Genomic DNA, 21,527 nt, shown 5'->3' on the forward strand with positions numbered 1-21,527 from the left:
GAATGGTAAATGGATTCAGTTGATTAATAATATAATCCTTGATTTTATATAGCACTTTTCATACAGAATCTCGCTTTAAAAAAACATACAAAAATCATTCAGGGAGCTGGCAGTTCATGAGAGATGGTCTTCAACAGCTGGATGATGATACAGTAAGTACAGGAGTAGGTTGAGTGGACGGTTCAGCGGGGAGGGAGAAACATTGGTCAGACAGGCAGGTCCGGAGCGCCTCATCAGGCAGCATCTGTCTCTGAAATTCACAGCTACTCCTCCTCTGTAGGTAGGCTGGAACAGATCCACCACTAAAAAGTGTAGCACTCACCTGGATGTAAGCACCTGAGTAACCACCACACCTCAGCAGTAATCAGCAACAGCCTCCTATGAGGCGAGCCTCTGTCATCCCCTCACACCACAGTCTACATCCTTCCAGAAACCGGGGCAGGTGGAACAAACAGTCGGTGAATCGTTCAAATTTAGATTAGCCAAGTGAACCAAGCAGGCCTGTAGAGATTTACTCTGAGGAAACAGTTGGCACACCATGGAGACAGAGCTCTTGACATCCCATAATGCTAATCAGGCCTTTATCACTGCATATGGTTCAGCTGATGCTGTGGAGTTCAGTTAACCCCTCAGACACACACTGACTGACCCGTAGTCTCTCCATCTATACGGATCTAAGGTCAGTTGTGTGCTTTTCCATGTAAGATGAACCTAGATCTGTACAGCAGGCTAGCCCAAAGCCCTAGGGAGGTAAACGAAGTTCAACCCACAATATCTTTACCTTCCTCTCCCTCTCATCTCTCTCCTCACTGCCCTTCTCTAACCAAAGATTGTCTGGAACACACAGCTCACTTTAATCCATTGTTGAGGACAATTTATATTATAGAATTAAATTGTCTGGGAACTACTGGCACCCAATGAAATTGTCCATCTCAAATCGTCAGTGTAACTCTGCCCATGTCTCCTCACAATGTGTGAAATACAGTAGAGCCACCAGCAGGATTATGATTTAGCATGATCCTCAACTCTCTCTGACTTATAATAATATGGTTGAAGGTTTTTATCTTCTTAAATCAATGTCTGCGCTATATTTATCAGGAGAGTGAGAGAGCAGTGAGAGAATGGGGCTGTGCAGCTGCGGAACAAAGGAGTGTTGAGGAGAGGGCTGTGATCCACCCTGTTGCAGTATACTGCCTGGCTGGTAGAGAGAAATCAGCTGGGAAACGGTATCCTTAAAAACCACCCACCCCCGCTCTCTCTCTACACTCAGACACACAGCTATATACACCCACTCACAAGCCAAAAATACTGGAAAAGTGTTCACAGAGATACGCCTCCACAGCACATACATAAACACACACACATACATAAACACACATACACATGTCTCTTACTATTAACACCACATAGAGCACACGGTCAGCCGTTATGCCTCACCCATGATCGCTAAAGAATGCCAGCTCCACCCAGCCCAAAGCATTGTGTCAGACAAGCATGGGACTGTAACACTCCATAGATGCTGAGCAAAGCATATACATTTAACTGCCATACTGCATGAATGCTGCCAGTGTGGAATGTTGGGACTGTCATGCTCTTATTTTAACGTGAATAAAAACAGTACATGTTAACGGCACAGTCGTGCTGCTCTGGTGTATCAATAGACATTGGAGCAGGGTCTGGTGTATCAATAGACATTGGAGCAGGGTCTGGGGTATCAATAGACATTGGAACAGGGTCTGGTGTATCAATAGACATTGGAGCAGGGTCTGGTGTATCAATAGACATTGGAGCAGGGTCTGGTGTATCAATAGACATTGGAGCAGGGTCTGGTGTATCAATAGACATTGGAGCAGGGTCTGGTGTATCAATAGACATTGGAGCAGGGTCTGGTGTATCAATAGACATTGGAGCAGGGTCTGGTGTATCAATAGACATTGGAGCAGGGTCTGGGGTATCAATAGACATTGGAGCAGGGTCTGGTGTATCAATAGACATTGGAGCAGGGTCTGGTGTATCAATAGACATTGGAGCAGGGTCTGGTGTATCAATAGACATTGGAGCAGGGTCTGGTGTATCAATAGACATTGGAGCAGGGTCTGGGGTATCAATAGACATTGGAGCAGGGTCTGGTGTATCAATAGACATTGGAGCTGGGTCTGGTGTATCAATAGACATTGGAGCAGGGTCTGGGGTATCAATAGACATTGGAGCAGGGTCTGGTGTATCAATAGACATTGGAGCTGGGTCTGGGGTATCAATAGACATTGGAGCTGGGTCTGGGGTATCAATAGACATTGGAGCTGGGTCTGGGGTATCAATAGACATTGGAGCTGGGTCTGGGGTATCAATAGACATTGGAGCTGGGTCTGGGGTATCAATAGACATTGGAGCTGGGTCTGGGGTATCAATAGACATTGGAGCAGGGTCTGGTGTATCAATAGACATTGGAGCAGGGTCTGGTGTATCAATAGACATTGGAGCAGGGTCTGGGGTATCAATAGACATTGAGCAGGGTCTGGGGTATCAATAGACATTGGAGCAGGGTCTGGTGTATCAATAGACATTGGAGCAGGGTCTGGTGTATCAATAGACATTGGAGCAGGGTCTGGGGTATCAATAGACATTGGAGCAGGGTCTGGGGTATCAATAGACATTGGAGCAGGGTCTGGTGTATCAATAGACATTGGAGCAGGGTCTGGGGTATCAATAGACATTGGAGCAGGGTCTGGTGTATCAATAGACATTGGAGCTGGGTCTGGGGTATCAATAGACATTGGAGCTGGGTCTGGGGTATCAATAGACATTGGAGCTGGGTCTGGGGTATCAATAGACATTGGAGCAGGGTCTGGGGTATCAATAGACATTGGAGCAGGGTCTGGGGTATCAATAGACATTGGAGCAGGGTCTGGTGTATCAATAGACATTGGAGCAGGGTCTGGGGTATCAATAGACATTGGAGCAGGGTCTGGGTATCAATAGACATTGGAGCAGGGTCTGGGGTATCAATAGACATTGGAGCAGGGTCTGGGGTATCAATAGACATTGGAGCAGGGTCTGGTGTATCAATAGACATTGGAGCAGGGTCTGAGGTATCAATAGACATTGGAACAGGGTCTGGGGTATCAATAGACATTGGAGCAGGGTCTGGGGTATCAATAGACATTGGAGCAGGGTCTGGGGTATCAATAGACATTGGAGCAGGGTCTGGGGTATCAATAGACATTGGAGCAGGGTCTGGGGTATCAATAGACATTGGAGCAGGGTCTGGGGTATCAATAGACATTGGAGTAGGGTCTGGGGTATCAATAGACATTGGAGCAGGGTCTGGGGTATCAATAGACATTGGAGCAGGGTCTGGGGTATCGGGGACTTTTGGAATCAAGAACAGGTGCCATACACTCAGGACAGAGGGCGAGGAGAAGGAACAGTCTAACCATGTTGTTTTAATACCCTCTATTTCTGGCATCTCTGGCCCTTGTCCTGATGCTCCAGTCAAACATTGGCTGTTAAGAATGGCATCATTCTGACACAGAGACACACATCTCTTCCACGGGACAACTCAGCACACAAAGCCCAGCTGTCTCTCTGTGAAGCAGATAAAAGAGAGGACTTGTTTTTATCTTCCTATTACAATATGGCTCAGAGCATCAAAACAACACAAGAGATAAGTTCCACACAAGGGGGCGCTGAAAATGTGAGGGAGGGTCAGTGGGGTGTGGGGGTTGTGTATGTGTGTGTGGCGGAGGGGGTGTTCTGGGTAAGTTGTGTAGACAGTGTTGAGTTGTAGTGAGATATTACACATCTACTGGGTTGTTATTCAGTTTATCATAAAACCCACCAGCTACTCCATAACTATGACCATACTAATTTCCTCTCTCTCTGACCCTGCAGAGCCTCTGAGCAGCGTGTCCTCCCTGGAGGTGCACTTTGACCTCCTGGACCTGACAGAGCTAACCGACATGTCTGACCAGGAGCTGGCTGAGGTGTTCGCTGACTCTGATGAGGAGAACCACAACGAGTCCCCAGCAGGTTAGACCATTTTAATCAACCAATTAACCAATCAATCTACTCATTTCATTAACCATTGAATGGTGGATTTGACAACCCCTGTGTTCTCTAACCAAGACGACCCTAGTGTGATGGACTGGCTAAAACATTGTCTTTGTTCGCTTTGAGGGAACCATTACCCAAATGACCTAAAAACTCTGTCCACTAGACAGACTCATTCACATATCACCCCATTCTGTAGTATACGACCCCATTACATCAAAATCTAAAAGGTTTAGCTGATAGCAAGTGTGTGTGTGTGTGTGTGTGTGTGTGTGTGTGTGTGTGTGTGTGTGTGTGTGTGTGTGTGTGTGTGTGTGTGTGTGTGTGTGTGTGTGTGTGTGTGTGTGTGTGTGTGTGTGTGTGTGTGTGTGTGTGTGTGTGTGTGTGTGTGTGTGCGCGCCGGGTCTATAGAGCACTCTAATAAAAAGCTTACAAACTCCCTCAGGAAAGGGACACAGGACAATAGAACCAATCACCAGCACATTGGATTGTGTTCTCTTTGGCTGCAGGGAAAGGGACACATGGGAGAACCCCAGAACCTCTTTTAGCAGCACATTGAATACCTTTGGCTGCAGGAAAGGACACATGGGAGATCCCTCTCAACCCCCACTTCAGCAGCACATTGGAGTTTTCTTTGGCTGCAGGGAAAGCACATGTTAGAACCCAATAGAACCCAATACCACTTCAGCAGCATGTCATTGGATTGTGTTCTCTCTGGCTGCAGGGAAAGGGACACATGGGAGAACCCAAATGAACTTAAATTCAATGTAATGTAAATGTGTTCTCTTTGGCTGCAGGGAAAGGGACACATGGGAGAACCCAATAGAACCCAATACCACTTCAGCAGCACATTGGATTGTGTTCTCTTTGGCTGCAGGGAAAGGGACACATGGGAGAACCCAATAGAACCCAATACCACTTCAGCAGCACATTGGATTGTGTTCTCTTTGGCTGCAGGGAAAGGGACACATGGGAGAACCCAATAGAACCCAATACCACTTTAGCAGCACATTGGATTGTGTTCTCTTTGGCTGCAGGGAAAGGGACACATGGGAGAACCCAATAGAACCCAATACCACTTCAGCAGCACATTGAATTGTGTTCTCTTTGGCTGCAGGGAAAGGGACACATGGGAGAACCCAATAGAACCCAATACCACTTCAGCAGCACATTGGATTGAACCTTCCTCTGAATTCTTACTGCAATTCAAGCAGTTCTCTATATTTTGTGATATTGACCAAGATACAGTATATTCCTGTTATGCGTCTCTGGGAGATTCTCATTTCAGTTTATGCCCATGTCAATGTTGATAGTTATTGGCACCAGATCCCAGGCTGGGCACAATAGACTACTGTAGCATAGTGCTAATTAGCATTAGTTAAAGGGGAGTCTGATTAACCTGTGATCGGGGACGCGTTTAGGCCCAGCAAACCGCCCTCCTCACAATCAGAGGAAGCAGGAAATCCATCCAATGTATTACTTATGATCCATAGCCCCATGTTTCCTGCTGAGAGGGAGAACGATCCTCATAGAGCTCCACATCATCACTCTGTTCAAATGCTTTACGCTCACACTCTGACCTCATCTCTCTTAAGAAGAGATATGTGTGCACTCTCAGGAGCTGACTTGGGAACAGTACTCAGATGTTCACTTTACAATACACCTGTTCTAAACTTATGTATGTTCTCAGCATGGGGAACCACAGAGAGCTATGTTCAGCTCTATGTGCGGGATATTAAAATGACCTCGCAAAGGTGCACTTTAAGAAATACAGCAATCTTGCTTAGACATCACCCACACTCCTTCTCCTTACCCCCAGGATTGACCCATGCCAATTTATCACATTACTCCCCATAAAAAGGTATTGTGCCTTGTCTGACCTTTCAGGGGTTCCGAAACTTTTTTGGCCCACAACCACATTTTGATAGTGGAAAATTCTCACGACCCCAACCATGTGAAAATAAATATGTAATTAACAGCCAATATTAGCCCCAAATAAAAAAAAGTTATGGCAGTCAATTCAAAAACATTCTAACAGTATTTTTGATTGTCTTCTCAACTCACCATCACATACATTTTATGTGGGGCTATGACAGTCATCTGCAAATTAGTCTGACATAATGTATCTTTTCTCACGACCAATAACGAGATGGGTGTACTTGATGCATGTGGCGTCGGAGTATCTCAAAGTCCGGGGACACGTTCGACAGTGCGCACCTCATTTTTGCTGTCACATCCAACCTGGACCGATATTTGGTTATAATGCAGACGTGAGCACAGAATCCAGCTTCATACATATATACGTTGGCAAAGGGTACCATGAGTTTAATGGTGCTTTTAAGACAACTGGGAACTCAGAAAAAAACAAGGTCAAATAATGATGTCAGTGATCTTCAGGTCGGAAAGTCAGAGCTCTAAGAGGCCAGAGTTCCAGAGTTGGAATTCCGAGTTGGATGACAATTCAAAACAATCTTTTTCCAGTCAGAGCTCATTTTTTCAGTTCCCAGTTCACTTGATCGCACTGAAGTCGGAATTCCCAGTTGTTTTGAATGCAGCATCAATGTCAGAGGGAGATGGCAGAGTATTCCCTTTGAGTCAGGAACCAAAACTCCTCTGTAGTGATCTATGAATGACAGCTTAATCAGCCATTCAATTTCCCTTACCAGCATGTCAATTGAGCAAGGATCACAGTCAAATGGATTGAGAAGTAGGTGCCAAAGTGCTCTTCCAAGCGTTGGAGGTGAGTAGTCAGAACTTGTGTGGGACACCTACTGATGCTGTTTTCTGTTAAAAGGGGAAGGGAAGGGGGCATGGTTCACTTTTGAATGACTCTCTACAATAAGAATCCTTTCCACTGATTGGGTCACTCATCTGTAGAAGGTGTTTGTATTTCCCCTGCATGCCTGCGTTCAGTTCGTTCAGTTCCCCAACACGTCTGTCACAGGCAAGGAGACACATTTTCTTTTCATTACACAGAAAGTCAACCAAGTCTGTTTTTTCACGCACGCACGCACGCACGCACGCACGCACGCACGCACGCACGCACGCACACACACACACACACACACACACACACACACACACACACACACACACACACACACACACCTACAACTCTCAGGCTGCTTTAATCACTGCATTGTGCTGTACCCCAAAACCTCCTCCTGAGGGGGAGGAGGAGGAGGCACCTGACTAGGTAGATCAGTGTGCTGGGGACCCCTAGTGACAGAGCGAAGCAGAGAGGGGAGAGGGAGAGGGAGCATTAAAAAAGGGGAGCGGGAGGGAGAAAGGGAGAAACATGAAAGAGAAATACATGAGAGGTGGTGATTCCCTCTCCACCGCAGCAAGGTTTCCCATTTCTCCACAAGAGACTGATGGCTCCCTGAGCTCCAGTGAATATGCCAGATATCCTGGTCCTGACGGCAGGACCTCACCACAGGGCTTGTGCGGTGAGCACCACAGCCATAAAACTCACAGGAAGAACAACAGTATATCCCCAGCCATCCAGCTATAGCCTCTGTATATAGTGCAGCAGTTTTACTGACGAATCGGACAATAAAAAGCCCAGCAGGAGGAATAAGCAGCGTCGTGTGATGGCCATAATCTCACTCAGTAGGGTGATACTGTCGAGGAGGTCAGGGACCGTGCAGAGATTTTAGGTGTTGTATTAAGACCTATGGCTGGTGAAAGGGAGTCAGGACTAGTGTACTAAGATAGCAGAGTGGTGGTAAATGGGATCAAAACACCAATAATATTGTCTCACTGTGTAATACAGACCCTGATAAAAGTGTTTATTTTCACATCTACACAGTGCATTCAGAAAGTATTCAGACCCCCAGACTTTTTCCATATTTGTTTGTTACAGTCTTACTCTAAAATGGATTAAACAATTTTTTTCCCTCCTCAATTTACACACAATATTCCATAATGAAAAAGTTAAAACATTTAATTTTTTTGCAAAAGTATACAAAATAAAAAACAGATACCTTATTTACATAAGTATTCAGACCCTTTGCTATGAGATTCCGAAATTGAGCTCAGGTGCATCCTGATTCCATTGATCATTCTTGAGATGTTTCCACAACTTGATTGGAGTCCACTTGTAGTAAATTAATTTGATTGGACATGATTTGGAAAGGCACACCTGTCTATATAAGGTCCCACAGTTGGCAATGCATGTCAGAGCAAAAACCACGACATGAGGTCGAAGGAATTGTCCATAGAGCTCCGAGACAGGATTGTGTCGAGGCATAGATCGAGAGAAGGGTATCCAAAAATGATGCAGAATTGAAAGTCCCCAAGAACACAGTGGCCTCCATCATTCTTAAATGGAAGAAGCGAGACTCTTCCTAGAGCTGTCCGCCCGGCCAAACTGAGCAATCGGCGGAGAAGGGGCTTGGTCAGGGAGGTGACCAAGAACCTGATGGTCACTCTGACAGAGCTCCAGAGTTCCTCTGTGGAGACAGAATAACCTTCCAGAAGGACAACCATCACTGCAGCACTCCAACAATCAGGCTTTTATGGTAGAGTAGCAAGACGGAAACCACTCCTCAGTAAAAGGCACATGACAGCCCACTTGTAGTTTGCCAAAAGACACCTAAAGGACTCTCAGATGATGAGAAACAAGCTTCTCTGGTCTGACGAAACCAAGATTGAACTCTTTGGCCTGAATGCCAAGCGTTATGTCTGGAGGAAACCTGGCACCATCCCTACGATGAAGCATGATGGTGGCAGCATCATGCTGTGGGGATGTTTTTCAAAGGCAGGGACTGGGAGACTAGTCATCCTAAGCACACAGCCAAGACAACGCAGGAGTCGCTTCGGGACAAGTCTCTGAATATCCATGAGTGACCCAGCCAGAGCCCGGACTTGAACCCGATCGAACATCTCTGGAGAGAGCTGAAAATAGCTGTACAGCAACACTCCCCATCCAACCTGACAGAGCTTGAGATGATCTGCAGAGAAGAATGGTAAAAACTCCCCAAATACAGGGTTGCCAAGCTTGAAGCGTCATACTCAAAAAGACTCAAGGCTGTAATCGCTGCCAAAGGTGCTTCAACAAAGTACTGAGTAAAGGGTCTGTATACTTATGTAAATGTGATATTTAAGTTTTTTATATTTAATACATTTACAAAAATGTCTAAAATCTGTTTTTGCTTTGTCATTATGGGGTATTGTGTGTTGATTGGCGAAGGAAAACAACACTTTGATCAATTTTAGAAGGTTGTAACATAACAAAATGTGTAAAAGGTCAAGGGGTCTGAATACTTTCCGAATGCACTGTATGTAACCGTACGTATGCCCCTTTACATTATGTTGAATTGGATAAAGTTGGTCTTCCTCCACTGCGATCTACAGTGAAATACTTATTTCCCTCATTAAAATGGAAATCAATTTATAACATTTTTGACATGCGTTTTTTCTGGATTTTTTTGTTGTTATTCTGTCTCTCACTGTTCAAATAAACCTACCATTACATTTATAGACTGATCAATTCTTTGTCAGTGGACAAATGTACAAAATCAGCAGGGGATCAAATACCTTTTTCCCTCGCTGTATCTGCATTCAGTAGATGTATGCTGGTTTGCATCCTATCTTCATTGCCAAGTAGCTCAAAGTGCTTTGTCATTGGCTGGTGATTTCTTTATTTCCCACTCATAGATCAGACAGTGACACTCTGACTCACTCCAGCAGTGGTACAATGTGCTCAGATATGAGTGTGTTTTGCGTGCGGAATCAAGAAGGGATACAGAGATACACATACCCTTGCAAACACACACACTCATACACACATGCATGACTAACGACTACAGCTGCTCTCTAGTGTCCAGTCCAGACTATCCAGACTGTACAGCTGCTTCCCAGTGTCCAGGCCATACTATCCAGACTGTACAGCTGCACCCCAGTGTCCAGTCCAGACTATCCAGACTGTACAGCTGCACCCCAGTGTCCAGTCCAGACTATTCAGACTGTACAGCTGCTCCCCAGTGTCCAGTCCAGACTATCCAGACTCTACAGCTGCTCCCCAGTGTCCAGGCCAGACTATCCAGACTGTACAGCTGCTCCCCAGTGTCCAGGCCAGACTGTACAGCTGCTCCCCAGTGTCCAGGCCAGACTGTACAGCTGCTCCCCAGTGTCCAGGCCAGACTATCCAGACTGTACAGCTGCTCCCCAGTGTCCAGGCCAGACTGTACAGCTGCTTCCCAGTGTCCAGGCCAGACTATCCAGACTGTACAGCTGCTTCCCAGTGTCCAGGCCAGACTATCCAGACTGTACAGCTGCTCCCCAGTGTCCATGCCATACTATCCAGACTGTACAGCTGCTGCCCAGTGTCCAGGCCAGACTATCCAGACTGTACAGCTGCTGCCCAGTGTCCAGGCCATACTATCCAGACTGTACAGCTGCTCCCCAGTGTCCAGGCCAGACTATCCAGACTGTACAGCTGCTCCCCAGTGTCCAGGCCATACTATCCAGACTGTACAGCTGCTGCCCAGTGTCCAGGCCAGACTATCCAGACTGTACAGCTGCTGCCCAGTGTCCAGGCCAGACTATTCAGACTGTACAGCTGCTCCCCAGTGTCCAGGCCAGACTATCCAGACTGTACAGCTGCTCCCCAGTGTCCAGGCCAGACTGTACAGCTGCTTCCCAGTGTCCAGGCCAGACTATCCAGACTGTACAGCTGCTCCCCAGTGTCCATGCCATACTATCCAGACTGTACAGCTGCTGCCCAGTGTCCAGGCCAGACTATCCAGACTGTACAGCTGCTCCCCAGTGTCCAGGCCAGACTGTACAGCTGCTCCCCAGTGTCCAGGCCAGACTGTACAGCTGCTCCCCAGTGTCCATGCCATACTATCCAGACTGTACAGCTGCTGCCCAGTGTCCAGGCCAGACTATCCAGACTGTACAGCTGCTCCCCAGTGTCCATGCCAGACTATCCAGACTGTACAGCTGCTGCCCAGTGTCCAGGCCAGACTATCCAGACTGAACAGCTGCTCCCCAGTGTCCAGGCCAGACTATCCAGACTGTACAGCTGCTCCCCAGTGTCCATGCCAGACTATCCAGACTGTACAGCTGCTGCCCAGTGTCCAGGCCAGACTATCCAGACTGAACAGCTGCTCCCCAGTGTCCAGGCCAGACTATCCAGACTGTACAGCTGCTGCCCAGTGTCCATGCCAGACTATCCAGACTGTACAGCTGCTCCCCAGTGTCCATGCCATACTATCCAGACTGTACAGCTGCTGCCCAGTGTCCAGGCCAGACTATCCAGACTGTACAGCTGCTGCCCAGTGTCCATGCCAGACTATCCAGACTGTACAGCTGCTCCCCAGTGTCCATGCCATACTATCCAGACTGTACAGCTGCTGCCCAGTGTCCAGGCCAGACTATCCAGACTGTACAGCTGCTGCCCAGTGTCCAGGCCAGACTATCCAGACTGTACAGCTGCTCCCCAGTGTCCAGGCCAGACTGTACAGCTGCTCCCCAGTGTCCAGGCCAGACTGTACAGCTGTTCCCCAGTGTCCATGCCATACTATCCAGACTGTACAGCTGCTGCCCAGTGTCCAGGCCAGACTATCCAGACTGTACAACTACTCCCCAGTGTCCAGGCCATACTATCCAGACTGTACAGCTGCTCCCCAGTGTCCAGGCCAGACTGTACAGCTGCTCCCCAGTGTCCAGGCCAGACTGTACAGCTGCTCCCCAGTGTCCATGCCAGACTATCCAGACTGTACAGCTGCTCCCCAGTGTCCAGGCCAGACTATCCAGACTGTACAGCTGCTCCCCAGTGTCCATGCCAGACTATCCAGACTGTACAGCTGCTCCCCAGTGTCCAGGCCAGACTATCCAGACTGTACAGCTGCTCCCCAGTGTCCAGGCCAGACTATCCAGACTGTACAGCTGCTCCCCAGTGTCCAGGCCAGACTATCCAGACTGTACAGCTGCTCCCCAGTGTCCATGCCATACTATCCAGACTGTACAGCTGCTGCCCAGTGTCCAGGCCAGACTATGCAGACTGAACAGCTGCTCCCCAGTGTCCAGGCCAGACTATCCAGACTGTACAGCTGCTCCCCAATGTCCATGCCAGACTATCCAGACTGTACAGCTGCTGCCCAGTGTCCAGGCCAGACTATCCAGACTGAACAGCTGCTCCCCAGTGTCCAGGCCAGACTATCCAGACTGTACAGCTGCTGCCCAGTGTCCATGCCAGACTATCCAGACTGTACAGCTGCTCCCCAGTGTCCATGCCATACTATCCAGACTGTACAGCTGCTGCCCAGTGTCCAGGCCAGACTATCCAGACTGTACAGCTGCTGCCCAGTGTCCATGCCAGACTATCCAGACTGTACAGCTGCTCCCCAGTGTCCATGCCAGACTATCCAGACTGTACAGCTGCTGCCCAGTGTCCATGCCAGACTATCCAGACTGTACAGCTGCTGCCCAGTGTCCATGCCAGACTATCCAGACTGTACAGCTGCTCCCCAGTGTCCATGCCAGACTATCCAGACTGTACAGCTGCTCCCCAGTGTCCATGCCATACTATCCAGACTGTACAGCTGCTGCCCAGTGTCCAGGCCAGACTATCCAGACTGTACAGCTGCTGCCCAGTGTCCAGGCCAGACTATCCAGACTGTACAGCTGCTCCCCAGTGTCCAGGCCAGACTGTACAGCTGCTCCCCAGTGTCCAGGCCAGACTGTACAGCTGTTCCCCAGTGTCCATGCCATACTATCCAGACTGTACAGCTGCTGCCCAGTGTCCAGGCCAGACTATCCAGACTGTACAACTACTCCCCAGTGTCCAGGCCATACTATCCAGACTGTACAGCTGCTCCCCAGTGTCCAGGCCAGACTATCCAGACTGTACAACTACTCCCCAGTGTCCAGGCCATACTATCCAGACTGTACAGCTGCTCCCCAGTGTCCAGGCCAGACTATCCAGACTGTACAACTACTCCCCAGTGTCCAGGCCATACTATCCAGACTGTACAGCTGCTCCCCAGTGTCCAGGCCAGACTATCCAAACTGTACAGCTGCTCCCCAGTGTCCAGGCCAGACTATCCAGACTGTACAGCTACTCCCCAGTGTCCAGGCCATACTATCCAGACTGTACAGCTGCTCCCCAGTGTCCAGGCCAGACTATCCAGACTGTACAGCTGCTCCCCAGTGTCCATGCCAGACTATCCAGACTGTACAGCTGCTGCCCAGTGTCCATGCCAGACTATCCAGACTGAACAGCTGCTCCCCAGTGTCCAGGCCAGACTATCCAGACTGTACAGCTGCTCCCCAGTGTCCATGCCAGACTATCCAGACTGTACAGTTGCTGCCCAGTGTCCAGGCCAAAACTATCCAGACTGTACAGCTGCTCCCCAGTGTCCAGGCATGTGTGTGTGTGTGTGTGTGTGTGTGTGTGTGTGTGTGTGTGTGTGTGTGTGTGTGTGTGTGTGTGTGTGTGTGTGTGTGTGTGTGTGTGTGTGTGTGTGTGTGTGTGTGTGTGTGTGTGTGTGTGTGTGTGTGTGTGTGTGTGTGTGTGTGTGTGTGTGTGTGTGTGTGAGAAAGAGGGACTTGTTTATCAGGGGTTGGTGTTACCTTACCCAGGGAGGACAGGACACATCTCAGCTGTGAGATCCAGCTGTTCTGTTATTTCCTTGTTATATCTGTGTTCCCTTAAAGCTCCTTCAGTATCCCCACCTGCTCTAATGATAAATAACAAGCTCTGTAGCCAGAGGTATAGAGTGTATTACAGTGAAGGAAGAAGGTGGCTTGCTTGTACAGTAAATGGATTGTCTAACTGCTTATCAAGTTGAAAGGATCTTGACATGGCTACATGAAGGGAATGTATGGGTGGATAATGTGCATAATATGTAGACTGTAGTCTTTAAAGGTAGAGTGGCTGGGTATTCCATAGGAGTGTGTCGTGAACCTAGGTCAGTAGGCAGGAGGAAGTAATTTCAGTCAGTGTCAAGCCGTGGGGAAAAGGAGAGGGTGAGTTGGGGGGGGGGGGTAAGAGTAGATGGGTTGGGGAAAAGCGGGTGGAGGAGAAGGTGAGAGAGGCTGTTGGGGAAGAGGGTGAATGGAGGGTTAGTCAAAGGTAAAAGGAGAGAGGGGAGGAAGAGGAGGAGAAGGCCAGGGGGAGAGTGGGATAGTGAGTTTGGTTTGTGTGGGAAACTGAAGGGGAGGAGGAAAGGAAGATAGGGGAGGCTGAGGGAGTTCACTCTGAATGCAGTCCTGAATTATTCACTGTTCTCAGCTGGATACAAGGCCAGGACTCTCCTGAGCTGTAGATACTGTTATCATCATCAGGCCTTAAACAAAATGACTGCACACTTACACATGATTTATGTATCCCTCTTATTTTCTTCTGTTTGAACTCTTTTCCATCCCTTTCCTTTATTTTATTTTCATTTCTCTCCTCTTTAACTGTATAATGGACAGACAGGGGTAATGGAAGCTGTGTGGGCACTTGTGTTTTGGACACCTGCCAGCCCAGGGATCAGAGTTGGCAGATGAGATGGTCAGAAGAAATGGAGGGGTTGGGGGGATGGGGGGATGAGGAGGGGATGGAGGGATGAAGGGATGAGGAGGGGATGGAGGGATCAAGGCCAGAGAGAGTTAGAGAAGTGAGGGAAGACCAGAGGAAAAAGGGAGGACAACAAATTAGATAAGCTAAATGTGTACAGCTGCATTGGTAGGCCCCCACCCCTCTGTACAGTCAGTATCTGCATCTTCTCTGTGTATGTGAAATAGATATATAACAAGAGATGACATACCAGATTTCTACAGGGACTACAATGCCCATTATGACCATTATCACCTCAACGATCATTTTTAAACTACACACCCCAGGATCACTTTGACCACCTTAAAACTCATCTGAGGAGGAGTGAGGCAGTAGAATACAGTTGCCCCTAGACACTGATCTATGGCCAATTTTGTGTACCCCCCCCCCCCCCAATGGTTAATATTAGTATAGGGGGAGGGAAAGCTGATCCCAGATCTGTGTGGAAGTGAGTCATCTCCTCTACAGTGTCTCCGGGAGAGCCCAGGCTCTGACAGTCACACCCTGTGATGACACAGGAGGATAGAGAGAGGACACTGCAGCTCTTACTGTCACCACTTTACCAGATATAGTCACTGGCTAGGTGGTCTCATTACCATATACAGTAGCATATACCTTTCTGCTGCCTTCAAATCTACTACCATCGAAGGGGATGGGCAACACATGGAGAAGGGGCTTGGTGATGTTCTCCGATCAATACAATCTGTGGGTTTTGATGCTGTGGCTCCTCGGTGTTAACAAGGCAGGTTGAAGCTTTCCAAGTAGACAAAAATAACACAACCACCCACTATACTGTAGCAGCAGCTGTGGGCAAGACTGGGGGAAAACATTTCCATTCAGGGTAACTGTAGTAGTCTTGCTCATAAATCAGAGTCCACTGGGGCCTCTGAAAGGACTGCACAAAGAGGGCCACCATAACTGACGTCCCAGTCCCAACATGAAACGCACACACACATTCGCACGCATGCATGCATGCACACACAGTAACCAGGTGTAACACACACACACACACACACAGTAACCAGGTGTAACATACACGATGCACACAGCGTGTTGGCGCCATACTATCATTGTGCTTCCCTGTGGTTTAAGAGCCTTTGTAGAGCACAGGCTGGTGTTTTCTGTGGACTATGTTCTCACAGCAACTCACAGGTTGTGGAATCTGATGGAGTCAACAGCACAGAAGGGCTTATTAGACAGATGGGTTTAGTACAGCGAGACACTGCAGACATGGTGGCTGGGAGGCAGGGAGGGAGGGAGGCAGAGAGGCAGAGAGGGAGGCAGAGAGGGAGGCAGAGAGGGAGGCAGAGAGGCAGAGAGGCAGAGAGGCAGAGAGGCAGAGAGGCAGAGAGGCAGAGAGGCAGAGAGGCAGAGAGGCAGAGAGGCAGAGAGGGAGAGAGAAGAGGGGGGTGCCTTTGTGCTGATGGGGGATTGAGTTAAGAAAATTGGATTTGTATTGTGCAAACATAACTGAGTGAAGCTTCATGAACTAAATTATATTCTGAACTAAATGGGAGGACTCTCAAGGGAGTTGGTTATGAGTAGGTCCTGAGCAATAGGGAAAGGGGTGGTTGGGGTCCTGATATGAAGGTCTGAGGGTAAGGGATGTTAAATGAGAGATAGATAGAGGTGTGTGTTTGTGGGGTGAGAGTCTGATCCTCTGATCTGTCTCTGTCAGCACCCTGCAGGGAGAAGATGAGGCTTCTCCTGCATCCATATTCATAGAGCTGTCAATCACAAAACCCTGACCAGGGATGGGCTGACTCATACAGCGACTATAGCATTCTAGTCACACACAGACATAGACAGGGACACAGATAGAGACATGCTGGTAGAGATGCAGAGACACATCATGAAAGTAGGGACACACACACAGACATAGACACAGATAGAGACATGCTGGTAGAGATGCAGAGACACATCATGAAAGTAGGGACACACACACAGAGATAAACAGGGACACACACACAGAGATAAACAGGGACACACACACACAGATAAACAGGACACAGATAGAGACATGCTGGTAGAGATGCAGAGACACATCATGAAAGTAGGGACACACACACAGAGATAAACAGGGACACACACACAGAGATAAACAGGGACACAGATAGAGACATGCTGGTAGAGATGCAGAGACACATCATGAAAGTAGGGACACACACACAGAGATAAACAGGGACACACACACAGAGATAAACAGGGACACACACACACAGATAAACAGGACACAGATAGAGACATGCTGGTAGAGATGCAGAGACACATCATGAAAGTAGGGACACACACACAGAGATAAACAGGGACACACACACAGAGATAAACAGGGACACACACACACAGATAAACAGGACACAGATAGAGACATGCTGGTAGAGATGCAGAGACACATCATGAAAGTAGGGACACACACACACAGAGATAAACAGGGACACACACACACAGAGATAAACAGGACACAGATAGAGACATGCTGGTAGAGATGCAGAGACACATCATGAAAGTAGGGACACAGATAGAGAGATAAACAGGGACACATCATGAAAGTAGGGACACACACACAGAGATAAACAGGGACACACACACAGAGATAAACAGGGACACAGATAGAGACATGCTGGTAGAGATGCAGAGACACATCATGAAAGTAGGGACACACACACAGAGATAAACAGGGACACATCATGAAAGTAGGGACACACACACAGAGATAAACAGAGACACATCATGAAAGTAGGGACACACACACAGAGATAAACAGGGACACACACACAGAGATAAACAGGGACACAGATAGAGACATGCTGGTAGAGATGCAGAGACACATCATGAAAGTAGGGACACACACACAGAGAGATAAACAGGGACACATCATGAAAGTAGGGACACACACACACAGAGATAAACAGAGACACATCATGAAAGTAGGGACACACACACAGAGAGATAAACAGGGACACATCATGAAAGTAGGGACACACACACAGAGAGATAAACAGGGACACAGATAGAGACGTGCTGGTAGAGATGCAGAGACACATCATGAAAGTAGGGACACACACACAGAGATAAACAGAGACACATCATGAAAGTAGGGACACACACACAGAGATAAACAGGGACACACACACAGAGATAAACAGGGACACATCATGAAAGTAGGGACACACACACACAGAGATAAACAGAGACACATCATGAAAGTAGGGACACACACACAGAGATAAACAGAGACACATCATGAAAGTAGGGACACACACACAGAGATAAACAGGGACACATCATGAAAGTAGGGACACACACACAGAGATAAACAGAGACACATCATGAAAGTAGGGACACACACACAGAGATAAACAGGGACACATCATGAAAGTAGGGACACACACACAGAGATAAACAGGGACACACACACAGAGATAAACAGGGACACACACACAGAGATAAACAGGGACACACACACACAGATAAACAGGGACACACACACAGAGATAAACAGGGACACACACACGGAGATAAACAGAGACACATCATGAAAGTAGGGACACACACACAGAGATAAACAGGGACACATCATGAAAGTAGGGACACACACACAGAGATAAACAGAGACACATCATGAAAGTAGGGACACACACACACAGAGATAAACAGAGACACATCATGAAAGTAGGGACACACACACAGAGATAAACAGGGACACATCATGAAAGTAGGGACACACACACAGAGATAAACAGAGACACATCATGAAAGTAGGGACACACACACAGAGATAAACAGGGACACATCATGAAAGTAGGGACACACACACAGAGATAAACAGGGACACATCATGAAAGTAGGGACACACACACAGAGATAAACAGAGACACATCATGAAAGTAGGGACACACACACACAGAGATAAACAGAGACACATCATGAAAGTAGGGACACACACACAGAGATAAACAGGGACACATCATGAAAGTAGGGACACACACACAGAGATAAACAGAGACACATCATGAAAGTAGGGACACACACACAGAGATAAACAGGGACACATCATGAAAGTAGGGACACACACACAGAGATAAACAGGGACACACACACAGAGATAAACAGGGACACACACACAGAGATAAACAGGGACACACACACACAGATAAACAGGGACACACACACAGAGATAAACAGGGACACACACACGGAGATAAACAGGGACACACACACAGAGATAAACAGGGACACACACACAGAGATAAACAGGGACACAGATAGAGACGTGCTGGTAGAGATGCAGAGACACATCATGAAAGTAGGGACACACACACAGAGATAAACAGGGACACACACACAGAGATAAACAGGGACACACACACACAGATAAACAGGGACACACACACAGAGATAAACAGGGACACACACACACAGAGATAAACAGGGACACACACACACAGAGATAAACAGGGACACACACACAAGGACCAGCGGTGGCAGATACAAAGGTGAATTAACAAGCCCTCAGGCAAACAGAGCCTTTCAGGATGCTGAGGAGGCTCTTGTCCCTCCTCAGTGTGTGTGTGTGTGTGTGTGTGTGTGTGTGTGTGTGTGTGTGTGTGTGTGTGTGTGTGTGTGTGTGTGTGTGCGAACATACATCACTGCTGGTTTATCTATAGTTACAGCATTTAACATAGAGAGTGAGAGCTGGGACATGCCTTATGATTAGACAGTAATTGCATTGATCTGTGTGCAATATAGGGTTAAAAAGCTACACCTATTAATCCTGTGATCTCTGTAACAAGGAACAGCACCACCAAGTGGTGTAAAGATGCAGTGCTTCTTTATTTCATATGCCCCTTTCGTATGACCAATATTCGTGTGAACTTGCTTGACACCGGTCCCTTTTGTGCACTCAAGGACATGCAGATTAACACATATGAGGGGAGGGGGTTGATTCAAGATTAAAGAGAGCGGGGAGATAGACACAAAGAAAGAGAGGTACCGTAGGAGAGAGACAGAGAAAGAAAAAGTGTAGTAGTGGAAAGAGAGGGAGGGGGAGAGAGAGGGGGGGGGGCAGAGAAAGAAAGGGTGTAGTAGTGGAACGAGAGAGAGAGAGAGAGAGAGAGAGAGAGAGAGAGAGAGAGAGAGAGAGAGAGAGAGAGAGAGAGAGAGAGAGAGAGAGAGAGAGAGAGAGAGAGAGATGGAGTGCAGTATATTAAGTGCAGCATCCTATTTGCCAAAACATTTCACAAACGCATTCCTCTGATGTCATCACCTAAACACTAATCAGCTCTCATTTCTACTCCCCTTAGTAGTTAGTGAACCAATCATATTCTCTATCCATGATATCACCACTCTACAAAACTGAAGTGGTAGAATCTCTATCTAGCATGCTGATGGCTATAGACCAAAGAGACACCGGAGAGCTGTGTAGTGGTTCTATGGTGGAATTCTGTTGCCTCGAGACACTGAAAAATAAGTGTGAGACAAATGTCTGTGACAGCTAAAACAAGCAGCCATTGTGAGCATAATGAACTGGAATAACCAGCCAGCAGGCTAAATGGAGCTGATGATTGGAGGAGAGGTGACCATGTGACTGTTTTAGAGCAATAACAATGACCGGAGAGGATATGAGAAGCAGAGGGAGAGATCAAACTAAAATGATCTATCATCTACTACACACGTAGGCACATGCACACACACACACACATGCACACAGCGCTCCTACTTTTCTAAACTCCTCCATTTCTCTTGGGATTCGGTGTCTTTGAGACACATACATGTATAGGATTCACATTAACATACACTAACGCATACTCAGTTCACTGCACACGGCCTCTCTGACAGAGTACTTCATAGTTTCATCTGCCTCTATATTCAGAGCAACTCTCATGCTGTAAGAATCCCAGAGGAATAGGTCATGTGGAGCTGCATGAACTAAATACTATTCTGTTCATTAATGTGTTTGCGATCGGGATGCCTTTCAACCACAGCCAATTGATCTATTATACAGTAGGGAAACAAACTGCACTCACTGTACCACTGCATGCTGTTGTAAACTATTTTTGGAGAACCTTGGGAAAACATAGTTGACTGAAGTGGCATAGAGAAAGGAAGCTTTTAGAGGCATTAGGTGACTTCAGGGAGTTGACAGTCCCTGCTGACTTGATTTACTTTGTTAAATGAGTTACAGTATGGTGACCATTGGGGGAGATAGCAGGTAGACTAGCGGTTAAGAGCGTTCCACAGGGATGCTGGCCCATGTTGACTCCAATGCTTCCCCCAGTTGGGACAAGTTGGCTTAAAAATATGTAATATTTCTTTAACCTGTCTCCTCCCCTTCACCTACACAGATTGAAGTGGATTTAACAAGGGATAACAATAAGGGATCATAGATTTCACCTGGTCAGTCTTTGTCATGGAAATGTTCCTAATGTTTTGTTCACTCAGTGTATATGATATACGTGACAGACAGGAAGGTGCGGAAACTTAATCCAGGGCCTTAAGTGGTCAGCATGTTTGAGCTGTATAGAGCAGTTCACAACATACATGTCCCCTAAGCTGTTTTTTTTCCATAAAAATACCAGGATACGTGAGAGGCGTGCACCTTGACCTCACCTTGCCTGCACATGAACTTTATGTGTGTGGTTAAGAGACGTGCATGTCTGTATGTGTGTGATCCATAACTTACTCACCTTCTCATCACATGTACATAGCCCACCTATAATTTAGCCCAAACAACTACCTCTTTCCCAACTGTATTTAATTAATTTATTTATTTTGCTCCTATTCTTCCATTGCAAATATATCATTCCAGTGTTTTACTTGCTATATTGTATTTACTTTGCCACCATGGCCTTTTTTGCCTTTACCTCCCTTCTCACCTCATTTGCTCACATTGTATATAGACTTGTTTATACTGTATTATTGACTG

The 21,527-nt window shown here is 47.3% G+C and overlaps 1 protein-coding gene across 2 annotated transcripts in view; it reads left to right on the forward strand.

The window, feature by feature from the left end:
* LOC124033694 (dysbindin domain-containing protein 1-like) overlaps positions 1–21,527 on the forward strand; it is a 40,926-nt gene that overhangs the window by 17,929 nt on the left and 1,470 nt on the right. For both annotated transcript variants that reach the window (XM_046345880.1, XM_046345881.1), the window contains exon 3: positions 3,892–4,029. In XM_046345880.1, coding sequence (XP_046201836.1) covers positions 3,892–4,029 — 138 coding nt within the window. The remainder of the gene's footprint in view (positions 1–3,891; positions 4,030–21,527) is intronic.

Source organism: Oncorhynchus gorbuscha, linkage group LG04 (genome assembly GCF_021184085.1).
Source record: "Oncorhynchus gorbuscha isolate QuinsamMale2020 ecotype Even-year linkage group LG04, OgorEven_v1.0, whole genome shotgun sequence".
In the NCBI taxonomy this organism is placed as follows: Eukaryota; Metazoa; Chordata; class Actinopteri; order Salmoniformes; family Salmonidae; genus Oncorhynchus; species Oncorhynchus gorbuscha.